The sequence below is a fragment of the Littorina saxatilis genome, linkage group LG9 (genome assembly GCF_037325665.1).
Source record: "Littorina saxatilis isolate snail1 linkage group LG9, US_GU_Lsax_2.0, whole genome shotgun sequence".
Classification (NCBI taxonomy): Eukaryota; Metazoa; Mollusca; class Gastropoda; order Littorinimorpha; family Littorinidae; genus Littorina; species Littorina saxatilis.
The window spans coordinates 20548814-20562131 of record NC_090253.1 but is presented as its reverse complement, the minus strand read 5'-3'; the positions used below and the strand labels follow the sequence as shown (position 1 = coordinate 20562131).

The following is a 13318-nucleotide window of genomic DNA, read 5'->3' as shown; positions in this document are numbered from 1 at the left end:
TGAGATGATTGTAAAAATGAACTTGCGACTGTCAACCGCAGATGTTATTTCACGGAGTTCATCTTTTCATTATTAATCTGTTTGGAAGACACTAGTTATAATGCTACAAACTGACAGGTAAATAAAATTGTTTTATCCCTGTTGTATTGGAAGGAGTTAAATTCTGAAGGTGTTCACAAGACACGCTATTCTTACACAAACACGTTTGCACCCACGCGCACATTTTCCCTAGCCCATATGGCTTTGCTTGCAAAGTACACCAACCTTTTGAAAAATACACTCAACTGTTTGGGAAAGTACTCTTGCTTCGGGTTTAAAGTAAACAGGTCTGAAAAGGGTTTTCACTGTTCAAAAATCGTGACAGAAAAGAAAACAAGTCAATGGCAAGATACATGTAGTCAGGTGGAAAGTCCTGAGAATGTCCACAAAGTGCACTGGCCGACACTTTGGTCCCGCCAGTCACAACCACAACAGAAATGACAAACACCATTAGTTGGTGAACTGACTTGGGGGCAATCCATGCCTTATCACCATTGTGTTCTGTTCTGCATTGTAGTAATCTGTTCTGAAGTTTGGTTTATACAGCATGCCGAAGAGTCTGATGATCCTAAGACGTGAAAAATCAAAGGACCTGCTACGTACTTGACATTCGGGACACGTACCACCCTAAAACAAGCTGAAATTGCAAGAGTGGTACAATTTCAGGGACAAGGCTCCATCTGCAAACCTCTGTCGAACGAGAAAATTGCTCCCTGTTTAAGTTAAAAATAGATCTGCCATTGTGGATAGTGCTTTACATTTGTGTCCCCTTTCTGCCTCCAACAGTTTATGAAGCAGATGAGATTTGCAGGAAGACAAGTTTACTTTTTTTTAAAATTTTGTTTAATGGCATGTAGTTATATGATAATCAGTATTGTAACTGAAGTGTTTTGAAGTTTCTGTTCAACTTCAAGCATGGGCTATTATCATTCCCCTTTACTGGTACAAAGTGTGGATCTTCCTGATTTTATATAGCGCATGGATTTGTTGATGAGGTACAGTTGGGAAAAAGGGATAGGACAGTGTCTGGGACACAGTGTTTGTGTGAATTTAAAGGTACTGAACTTGTCAAATCCAGGTGCACGGAGCCCCTGGGGCTTTTAGTCATACCGCAGGCAGCTATCCGTTAGAAGAACTACCAAGTTTCATTGACTTGCACCCAAAGAGTCAAGAACTGCAATTTTTTTACGAATTAATTTCGTACTCGGACCCGGCTGGTCTTGGCCTATTTTTGGATCTAAATTTAGATCAGGTAGATCACCACATCATGCACAAAAAGATACGTCACTAAGCAAACTATGTCAGACGTCATCATGAGTTTGTGTAAAACAAAATGGAGGCCGGAATCACTCAAGTTGAATCGAACTCCGACCAAACACCACGTAATAACTAGGTTAATTTATGCACTCGCGTGAACAAGAAACTGTCGAGCTTCACAGATGTCGTCGTTGGGTAGTTTTGGGTTTGTTTTACTACCATAGGAAGATTTTTGAACTGTAAATGCACTCAGCTGCAACAAAAACGCAAAACAAAGGCTGTGAGCTGCACTGTGCCTTTAAAGACATGTCAAGCAATTTTGCCACCTTTAGGTATGTTTCTCTCCCTCCCCTCATTTCCTGCTGTCGCTTCTTCTCATTCTTAATCTTGCAACGGGTTGCATGGTGTATTGAACATCTCTCCCTCCAACCTCCATTTCCAAACCCACATTCTTCTCCTTGTTATTTACTGTTTGTGTTCATTTGATGTTGTATTGTAACAGTCGCCTTTCCTGCACACACACACACACACACACACACACACACACACGCACGCACGCACGCACACACACACACACACACACACACACACACACACACACACACACACACACACATACACACACACGGTCCCCCAATTCTTTGTATTTTCAGTGTGATGCATGTTAAACTAAGTGCAGACCTGGGAACCCATACGATTTCGCCGTATTTTGTACGCATGATTGTCGAGAATACGATCAGTACGGTCAGTGGGAAAAAAATACGACGAGAAAAATTCCTAGACAACTTTTCTTCACATGCCCATCCCGAAGCCGATCCAGTATTCTGTCACATGATTGCAGTTTTTGTCAGTAAATATTGAAAAAAGCATTTGTTTTAAATGTATAGGTAAACTTAATTAACGGTGTGATGGACGCACGTGAGGCATGTTTTAATCATGGATGTTCAAACGCTGTGTGGAGTACGCTCATTTTTCTGAAAATACACCAAGTTTGTTTGAGAATACTCAAAGTGCAAAACAGGGGTTCCCAGGTCTGTAAGTGTCTCCTCTTCTCCCCCTACCCTCTCCCTCACAGGCACGGTTGGCCTAGTGGTAAGGCGTCCGCCCCGTGATCGGGAGGTCGTGGGTTCGAACCCCGGCCGGGTCATACCTAAGACTTTAAAATTGGCAATCTAGTGGCTGCTCCGCCTGGCGTCTGGCATTATGGGGTTAGTGCTAGGACTGGTTGGTCCGGTGTCAGAATAATGTGACTGGGTGAGACATGAAGCCTGTGCTGCGACTTCTGTCTTGTGTGTGGCGCACGTTATATGTCAAAGCAGCACCGCCCTGATATGGCCCTTCGTGGTCAGCTGGGCGTTAAGCAAACAAACAAACAAACCCTCTCCCTCATTCTCTTGCTTCTGCTTCCTCTCTGTTTTAAGTGTTTCAGTGGTACCTGCGATGAAAGAACACCATTGGGACCAGCCTAAAGTGTCCCTATATATTGCAGGTGGTCTCTCACAACAGGTCTGGATAATAGACATGGGGACAACAGGTTTGCTGGTTGCATGTCTTGGAAGGCACTTGATATGGCACGCACCACTGTACAGGACATACACTCAGTTTTCTCTTCTCTCTTCCTTCTTTTAACAACTCCTCTCTGTTCTTCCTCACCAGCAAGGCCAAGTGAAGCGGGATCACAAGCGACAGGGAAGCCAGGACAAGATTCGTCCTCCGCGATCATCAGCCGCCTCCCATGATAGTGCTGGGGCCATGGTGTCACGGCGGAAGAGGAGGACGTGGATAAAGGAGAAGCCCAATATCAGCCTCAACCTGTGGAGCGTCATGAAGAACTGCATCGGAAAAGAGCTGTCCAAAATACCCATGCCTGTGAGTGTGGTGCTGTTGTTTCATAAGCTGTACTCGGGGCTATACCACTTAGGCGGATTTCTAGGAAGTATAACAAGTAAGGCGAAAATACAACATTTAGTCAAGCTCAGTCGAACTCACAGAATGAAACTGAACGCATTGCATTTTTTCCGCAAGACCGTACACTCGTAGCATCGTCTGTTCACCGCTCGTGGCAAAGGCAGTGAAATTAACAATCCAGAAAAGCGCAGTAGCGGTTGCGCTGAGGAGGATAGCACTCTTTTCTATATCTCTATTCTTTTTAACTCTCTGAACGTGTTTTTAATCCAAACATATCATATCTATATGTTTTTGGAATCAGGAACGGACAAGGAAAAAGATGAAATTGTTTTTAAATCGATTTCGGAAATTTAATTTTAATCATAATTTTTATATTTTTAATTTTAAGAGGTTGTTTTTAATCCGAATATAACATATTTATATGTTTTTGGAATCAGAAAATGATAAAGAATACGATAAACGTAATTTAGGATTGTTTTATAAAAAAAATTTTAATTACAATTTTCAGATTTTTAATGACCAAAGTCAATAATTAATTTTTAAGCCTCCAAGCTGAAGTGCAATACCAAAGTCCGGCCTTCGTCGAAGATTGCTTGGCCAAAATTTCAATCAATTTTATTGAAAAATGAGGGTGTGACAGTGCTGCCTCAACTTTTACAAAATGCCGGATATGACGTCATCAAAGACATTAATTGAAAAAAACGGAAAAAAATTCTGTGGATATCATACCCAGGAACTCTCATGAAAAATGTCATAAAGATCGGTCCAGTAGTTTACTCCGAATCGCTCTACACATACACATACACCACGATCCTCGTCTCGATTCCCCCCTCTATGTTAAAACATTTAGTCAAAACTTGACAAAATGTAAAAATGAGAGACCTACAAGTTTGTTCAGATTTGTGTCAGATTGAACTCTTTTCAATGCAAATTTCAAACTTTTTGCAGACCCCCATAGAATTTCAAGTGGGAGCCTTGTGTACTGTTCAATCATGGGTAAAGAAGTTGGAATAAAAGTGTACCTGTTACATTCTGCTGCACAAATGTATCATCAAAAAAAGTGTACCTGTTACATTCTGCACAAATGTATCATCAAAAAAAGTGTACCTGTTACATTCTGCTGCACAAATGTATCATCAAAAAAAGTGTACCTGTTACATTCTGCTGCACAAATGTATCATCAAAAAAAGTGTACCTGTTACATTCTGCTGCACAAATGTATCATCAAAAAAAGTGTACCTGTTACATTCTGCACAAATGTATCATCAAAAAAAGGGCTGGGCTTCCAGCATGCAAGTAATATTTTGGTTTGCTGAGAAGACTGGGGTTTTGGGGCAGTTGGACATGCTTCTTTTGAACACTAATGAGAGACTTGTTTCACAAACTCACTTTCTTCTTTTTTTAATTTCGGCAGGTGAACTTCAGTGAACCTTTGTCTATGCTTCAACGACTGACAGAAGAACTGGAGTACTCTGAAATCCTAGACAACGCTGCCCTCTGCGACGACTCGTGTGAACAGTTAGCGTACGTGGCTGCCTTCACTGTCTCTGCCTATGCAACCACCCTTTTCAGAACGGGCAAGCCTTTTAACCCGTTGCTGGGAGAAACTTACGAGTTTGATCGCACAGACGACTACGGCTGGAGGTCTTTAGCAGAGCAGGTGAGAGGAATTGCTTTTGTTGTTGAAATAACAGCTGGGTGTGTCAAAGACAATTTTCCATTTCAATGTAATATTGCATATGCTCCCGGACCCAAGTAGAGCTAGGCGCTTCTCATCGTCAACTTTGCTATAACTTTCAAAATTGTAGCTTTTTTTTTTTTTACTGTTTTCAATTCCCATGCCTGTATAATAGAGTGTGTGTGGCACATATGTGAATAATTTGATGTGTATGTATAGCTTTAAGAACATATTATGTTGATGTGTTTTGGACGCGTGTCTGCTGAACTCGGAGGCAAGACATTTTCATAGTGTTGTGTATGAAGACCATTTGTAGGTACGTGTAATTAATTACCTTTTGAATTGCAATGCACAAGGAGTAGTTGGCAGTGCTTGCACTTCTTTGAGGCAGATTGGACATGAGTGCTGTTATTGGTCAGCGCAGGGCCGATATCTTCTTCTTCTGCGTTTGTGGGCTGAAACTCCCATGTACACGTGTTTTTGCACAAGTGGATTTTTTACATGTATGACCGTTTTTACTCCGCCATTTAGGCAGCTATACGCTGCTTTCGGAGGAAGCATGCTGGGTATTTTCGTGTTTCTATAACCCACCGAACTCGGACATAGATTACAGGATCTTTTCCGTGCGCAGTTGGTCTTATGCTTGCGTGTACACACGAAGGGGGATAAGGCACTAGCAGGTCTGCACATAAGTTGACCTGGTAGATTGGAAAAATCTCCACCTTAACCCGCCAGGCGCGGCCGGGATTCGAACCCACGACCTTCCGCTTTGGAGGCCGGCGTCTTACCACCAAGCCATTGCGCCCGTCAAGGGCCGATATAATCTATGTGGTTATAAAAGTTAAGCATGCCCATGAAAGAATGGTTAGTTTGCTGGTATGAAAAAGCTTGAAGGATAGAAAACCTTAAACAAATGAGTCAGAGCGCTGTTTAGAGATCTGATAAAGGAAGGGAAGTAAGCGCTCTAAATGCATACAACATGTGTAATAGAATAAGTGAGAGTTATTCGGAACCGTTCTGAGAGAATAACAAGCATTGAAATGAACAAGCGACTTTCATCCTCAAAACGTACGTGTGTGTGTCTATTCTTGAAGAATAGTAATACAATCTTTTGTCTTGTTTTAATACTTCTTTCTTCTTCTGCGTTTGTGGGCTGAAACTTCCACATACACATTTGGCATGAGTGGGCTTTTCCGTGTATGACCATTTTTTACCCCGCCATTTAGGCAGCCATACGCAGATTTCGTAGGATTATCTTTTTACCAAAGCTGGTGCTATGTTGCAGGTCTCTCATCATCCACCGACGTTAGCCACACATGCAGAGGGAAGGGGATGGACCATGTGGCAAGAATTTACCATGACAACCAAGTTCAGGGGACGCTACCTCCAGATCATTCCTATGGGTCAGTCACTGTAGTTCCTTTGTGTTGCTCTCCCTTTAACGTGTGCTGATTGGCTTTGCAGCGACTCAATTCATCCATCAGCCAGGCTGGTTGGACACGGTGTAACCCCCTCTTTAACAGCTCCACAAGTCTTAAGAAATCGGGTCGTGAAGGGGGGGGGGGGGGTGTGTGTGTGTGTGTGTGTGTGTGTGTGTGTGTGTGTGTATGTGTGTGTGTGTGTGTGTGTTAAAATGGAGATACATTTACACAGGTTATGAATCTGGATTTGCGAACTCTTTGAAAAGGGGGAAGTCTTATATGGGGATTAGTCACAGTTTTGTCCTGCTGACTTGGCTAATTCAGCTTCCAGGGCAAAGCCAAAATCACATTTCTGTCTAACACAGAGTTTAATTTTTAAGGATGTAAACTCTGGACTGCTTAGCAGTTGATGAGCGTCTAAAAAAAATTCTGCTTTTTGTCCAGGTTAAGAACAGACAATGTGAGCAAGCGAGGTTTTTGGGGGATTGAGGGGGCATCCTAAATTAAGGGTGTTAAAAGTGGAGTTTCACTGTATGATAGTAGATACGGTACTAATACATGATACCTCTGTGTGTACCAGGCATCGCCCACCTGTCGTTCAGCAAGTCTGGCAGCATGTACACGTGGCGCAAGGTGACCACCACAGTGCACAACATCATCGTGGGGCGACTGTGGGTGGACAACCAGGGCGAGATGGACATCACCAACCACACCACTGGCGACAAGTGCCACCTCAAGTACTCTCCCTACAGCTACTTCTCCAAGGAGCCGCCCAGAAAGGTACGCTGTGGATGATGGAATGTCTGCAGTGATGAAAGTCCTCATCCGGAAAATCAGGAGTTCCTGATTAAAGAAATGATGCCTGATGGTTTTCCTGATTTTGAAACTGTTTAGGGTTCTGAATTCAGAGACAAAACTTGAAAACAGTCAGAGCTATTGCCCAGGCTGTCTCTATGCAGATATTCCTGATTTCCAACTACCATCCCTGGGCAAATTTTATTTTATTTGATAAGTTTATCATACGTATGCTGGGAAATCGGGGGTCAGAGCTATTGCCCAGGCTGTCTCTATGCAGATATTCCTGATTTCCAACTACCATCCGTGGGCAAATTTTATTTTATTTGATAAGTTTATCATTTGTATGCTGGGAAATCGGGGGTCACTTCTACCCGCTTAAAAACTAACAACAAAAAATATGAGATAGCAAGCTCTTACAAGGATGGGACTCTTCAGTCCAGAGGGTCTTGAAGGAGGGTGGGGGGTCTGTTTCAACTGCTATATTAAGTGTCACCTTGGCTGCATCAATCCCCAAATTGTTAGTATTTTCAGTGTGCTACATGTTGGTAAGCCACTATTTGACAGACTCAGTCATTCCCCTTGGTGTATGCAGGTGAGCGGAGTGGTGACGGACAGCAAGGAAAACGCGCGGTGGGTGCTGACGGGCAACTGGTGCACCAAGATGGAGGGCGCCCCCATCATCCACACGGAGGAGTCCAACAAAGGGAAGCCCGTCTTCGAGACCGGCCCGCACAAACAACTGTGGAAAGTCAGGCCACCTCCGTAAGTTTTACAGCACACATTGTTTCTGACTAGAGGGAGAGAGAAGCAGTGTGTTTGATCCTTCATCCATCTACCCCCCCTCCCACCCACCCACACACACACACACACACACACACTCAGACACACCCATAAGCTATGCAACACTTATTGTTTCACAATAGAGTGAGAGATAGAAATAAGTAATGTGTTTGATCATTTGTACAACACACACACACACACCTTCCTACCTCCCTCCTCCCCCCCCATCCCCCCCCCCCACACACACACACACACACACTTCAGCAAGCTATGCAACACTTATTGTTTCAAAATAGAGAGAGAGAGGGATAAGATGTGTGTTTCATCAATTACCCATTCAACCCCCTTCCCCCCCCCCCCCTCCCACACACACACACTTCAGTAAGCTATGCAACACTTATTGTTTCAAAATAGAGAGAGAGAGGGATAAGAAGTGTGTTTGATCATTCATCCATTCACCCCCCCCACACACACACACACACACACACACACACTTCAGTAAGCTATGCAACACTTATTGTTTCAAAATAGAGAGAGAGAGGGATAAGAAGTGTTTTATCAATTACCCATTCAACCCCCCCCCCCACACACACACACACACACACTTCAGTAAGCTATGCAACATTTATTGTTTCAAAATAGAGAGAGAGAGGGATAAGAAGTGTGTTTCATCATTCATCCATTCAACCCCCCTTCCCCCACCCCACCCCACCCCCCTACACACACATGTAACAAACTTTGGAAATAGAATATATGTACTCGGATCAGGATGACCATCTGGGTAGTACTTTTTGACTCACATGCGAAGCAAAAGTGAGTCTATGTACTCACCCGAGTCGTCCGTCCGTCCGTCCGTCCGGACGTCCGTCCGTCCGTCCGGAAAACTTTAACGTTGGATATTTCTTGGACACTATTCAGTCTATCAGTACCAAATTTGGCAAGATGGTGTATGATGACAAGGCCCCAAAAAACATACATAGCATCTTGACCTTGCTTCAAGGTCAAGGTCGCAGGGGCCATAAATGTTGCCTAAAAAACAGCTATTTTTCACATTTTTCCCATTTTCTCTGAAGTTTTTGAGATTCAATACCTCACCTATATATGATATATAGGGCAAAGTAAGCCCCATCTTTTGATACCAGTTTGGTTTACCTTGCTTCAAGGTCAAGGTCACAGGAGCTCTTCAAAGTTGGATTGTATACATATTTTGAAGTGACCTTGACCCTGAACTATGGAAGATAACTGTTTCAAACTTAAAAATTATGTGGGGCACATGTTATGCTTTCATCATGAGACACATTTGGTCACATATGATCAAGGTCAAGGTCACTTTGACCCTTATGAAATGTGACCAAAATAAGGTAGTGAACCACTAAAAGTGACCATATCTCATGGTAGAAAGAGCCAATAAGCACCATTGTACTTCCTATGTCTTGAATTAACAGCTTTGTGTTGCATGACCTTGGATGACCTTGACCTTGGGTCAAGGTCACATGTATTTTGGTAGGAAAAATGTGTAAAGCATGTGAGTCGTATGGGCTTTGCCCTTCTTGTTTTTTATAGATGTGCATAATCTAGCTCTCAGGCTGAAAGTTTTGTAGTTGCTGGTTTAAAAAAAAAACCAAAAAAACTTGGCAGGCTTTCACAAATTGTTTCTTACATGAAGCGCCCTGCGTGACATAGGGATTTCAGTGGTTGACCTGACACTGTTGACTGTATTTCAGGAATGGCGCAGAGAGGATCTACTACTTCAGCCAACTGGCCATCGAGATGAACGAGCCAGAGGAGGGTGTGGCCCCCACAGATACACGGAATCGACCCGACCAGAGAATGATGGAGGATGGCATGTGGGATGAAGCCAACAGGCTCAAGTTCTTGCTGGAAGAGAAGCAGCGTTCCGCCAGACGACAGCGAGAAGCCGAGGTCGAGAAGTTGAAAATGCAGGGAGAAGGTACAGTTTTTCTAGGGAATGTTAGTTTTGCTTCACTTTTAACCTAGGAGCCTTTTAACTTCTGTCACAGACATATCCCTGTTTGCTCATCGGTTGAAAGAGTTGTTGTGAGGGACAGGTGTTGAGTTAGTGTTAGTGTATCTCGGTCTGTACAAGTGTGCGTTCTATATCATCGACAGCTCTGTCGTCACAATTTAGCGACAGCATATCTTGGCCCAGACATCACTGGATTTAGTTGTCAAGTGTAAGAATGAAAAATTGGCAAAGCTTTCATTAAAAAAGAAGAAAAAAAACAACAACAGAAAGACAGAAGTGGTTGAAAATGAAAACAAATTTTTGTTGTTGTGACATTTCCTTGATTAAGAGTCATGTTTTAAGTTGATAGCTTTTATCTTTTCTTTTTCTTTGGGGGAGGTAGGGGGGGGGGGGGGATAAGGATCATGCTAGAGGGCTGTTTTGGTGTGTGTGTGTGTGTACTTCTTTCTTTTTTCCCCTCAGTGAATTTGATAAGTCTTTGATGCTGTTCTGAACAGATTATTTTCACCATAGGATTGTGGAGTCCAGTAAGTTGCAAGCTCTACTTGGAATTAAACCTTGACTGCATGTAGCTAAACATAAAAACGAGGTTTTTTTATGGCTATCAGACTGTATGAAAGCTTTTGGGAGCTGTATGCTTAAAAAAAAGTTCAAAACAACAATAACAAAAAAAGAAATTACAGTAAGTCTAGATGCTATTACCTTTGATGGTGTTTGTTCAGTGCTTGACAAACCGTAAACATTATTAACAAGGCTTGCTTCAGTGTCTCTTTTCTCATTTTGTTTGAGCATAATATCAATATTCAAAAGTGGTTTTGTTTTGTTTGTAAGATTCGCAATGTGGTTTTTTTGACAGCATGACAAGTAATCAAACATGTGTTTGGGTCTCTTGGTACTTAACAGGAGTTGCTATATTTATTAATAAAGAAAGCAAGACAGGAACCACATTTTCATGTCCACTTCACAATTAGTGAAAAGCAGCATCCATCCGTTTTTTTCGAGGAGTGCAGTGTCATCAGTTTTGGATGAATGAAAGAGTTGTATGATGCATCCGCCCCCCACCCACACACACACACACACACACACACCCCCCTCCTACCCTGAACTGTCATGCCATCAAACTCTTAAGGTTCAGTTTTAGCATACTCCCTCATATTTAACATTTTATTTGTTATATTTTTTAAATTTATTTAGGGGGCGAGGGGGCTTCAATGTTATTTCTGAAAGCAAAGGTAGTACTGATAGGTTGTGTTTTCATGTAGAGAACACAATTCTTTTGAGTTTTAATTGCACAAGGAGCATTGTTCTACGTACATGGCTTTTAATAAATCATCTCGGCTGAGAAAATACCATGCAGTCCACTAACCACACAATATCAAGTTCAGACTTTGGGGATATTCAGCTGCTTTATGCTCTGATGGAAAGAAGCTTGAATGTAGTACGTACATTTATCTGAATGTTGTAGTTTCGGATGGCATGGAGCTTTTCTCTTAAAGTTACTGCATCAAGTTTAAAGTCGGTGAAGCAGTTTGTTTAAGAATTCTTTGTTTATTTGGACAAGGCCTGTCATATTTCCTACATGCTTCCTTCCTCCCGCTTTATTCCCTCTTCTTCTTCCTCCTCTTTCATCTCTTTCTTCTTCATCTTCTCCTTAGTCTTCTTCGAGTTCTTCTTAATCTTATGTGTGGGTGTAGTGTGGTGTACAGTTCTAGTGGGGACTGCATTTGTCCTGTTTTTCTGTGATGGTTTTGGGCGAGTATTGAAATAATTTGGTTGACTCCAGCTTTAAATTTGTCTTTAGACATAGGCTGTGCATGGCGTTTACCGTCAAAGTTGCTATTGAAACAGTTTTAGATGAATCCAAATCGTCTCGCACCCCACTGTCAAGAAAAGAGAGTACTGTCGATCCTGATGATGTCGATCCTCCTGATCCTATTCCTATTGATGATGATGAATATAGTGGTGGTAAGTTGTACACAAGCCAAGTTGCGTTAACTTCACTTGTATTTCATCAAGCTGTTTTATTACAGTTTCTTGCTTGCATGATTTGTTGGTCGGTTTGTGTTTCTGTTGGGTCGTCTCTCCACCCTTTTCTTTTTTTTATATATATATTTTTTTTTTCAGTGACAGGTTAATTGGATAACATTAGTATTCAAAACTAGAATACACATAGGTGCACATGTAGACAATAACAGAAGGGGGGAAGGTCTTTACTCCAAACTGAAGGGACAACATTACGGGAAAAAATACCTGGTACATAAAAACTGAAGTTACTCATTAAAACAAAATTATTCAGTGTGGCAAGAAAGTTAGCCAGGGGACACAACCCAGCCATGCTTTGAGGTAGAGTAGCTGTGATGGTGTCCCCTGATTTGTGTGTACGTCCCCTCAAACCATCCATATCTTCCAGCAAAGAAAGGTTTTAGTGTCAGGAAGACTGCTCAGTTGGACCATCTCGTTGCCTTAACTTTTTTGTTGTACCTAGGGTACAAGTTACCTCAAGAGGAGGTCGGCCTGTACACGTTCCAGGAAAGTTGTGCATTATTCACGCCTTATGCTTACATATGGACAGTGTCATAATAAGCTCTTCAGAAGCAAGGCTGCATCTGCTTCCGTTTGTGGATATCGGCAAACAAATTTGGGTGAAAAAATTAACAACAATTTTGTTTTGTTTCTTTTGCTGATTGATTCCCAAACTTTAACAGTAGGCTTTTACAGAAAGCCTTCTGTTGCTTCCATTTAATATCTGTTTAATTTCAACCTATGAATTGTCGTCGGCAACAGGGTGTTGCCCCTAAACCCCACCAACCGCATTTTCAGTTTTTGGACATTTTCTCAGATGTACCCTTGCAGATGTGTCAAATGAAAGTGAAGATTTGATTCAAGGAAGAGTAACAATTATCTCATGGTTTGGACTGCTCTGAAATATAGGGCAAGGTTTCTTGCTCCACATGTACCCTTCATTATTTTCCTCACAAGAATGTAAATGTTCTGGTTGTTTATGTTGCACTTTATGTTTTATTTTCCTGTCTTTAATTTTTAAATTTGGTTAATTTTGGTTTTGTCAAACAAATCTTGCAGTCTCTTTGAGAAGTGTGCATCTGCTGTTTGTTTGTGTGAGAAAATGTCTTGAGAATCTCAGCAACTAAATATTATGCAAAATGGAGAAAGTGCAGCTTCAAGATTTGCAGTACAAGTGACCATGTTTAGGGATTTTCTCTGAGAAGAGGATCGGAAGTCTTTTCAGTTGAATTTTAACAGACTAGGAAGATTTCGTAGCCAGACTTGATGATGAGAAAGTCCTGCTTTGAGAGAACACGAAGCTCATTCAAACAGCTTGACTTTTGCATCCTTATCAAAGTGTATTTTGCTTGACCCAGATGAGTGAATGGCCTGCTGTAAGCCAAGTTTGAATGGTGTGCAAAGCAGATACCTTTTTTTTTTTTAGGG

The 13318-nt window shown here is 42.0% G+C and overlaps 1 protein-coding gene across 4 annotated transcripts in view; it reads left to right on the top strand.

The window, feature by feature from the left end:
* LOC138975559 (oxysterol-binding protein 1-like) overlaps nt 1-13318 on the top strand; it is a 99679-nt gene that overhangs the window by 78650 nt on the left and 7711 nt on the right. Inside the window, exons 4-10 of one of the 4 annotated variants that reach the window (XM_070348271.1) lie at nt 2953-3165; nt 4619-4864; nt 6168-6285; nt 6884-7083; nt 7694-7863; nt 9606-9832; nt 10366-10395. In XM_070348271.1, the coding sequence (XP_070204372.1) occupies nt 2953-3165; nt 4619-4864; nt 6168-6285; nt 6884-7083; nt 7694-7863; nt 9606-9832; nt 10366-10395 (1204 nt within the window). Of the gene's footprint in view, nt 1-2952; nt 3166-4618; nt 4865-6167; nt 6286-6883; nt 7084-7693; nt 7864-9605; nt 9833-10365; nt 10396-11716; nt 12523-13318 lie in introns of those variants that run through there. The other 3 variants (XM_070348270.1, XM_070348273.1, XM_070348272.1) reach the window with 3 other exon arrangements.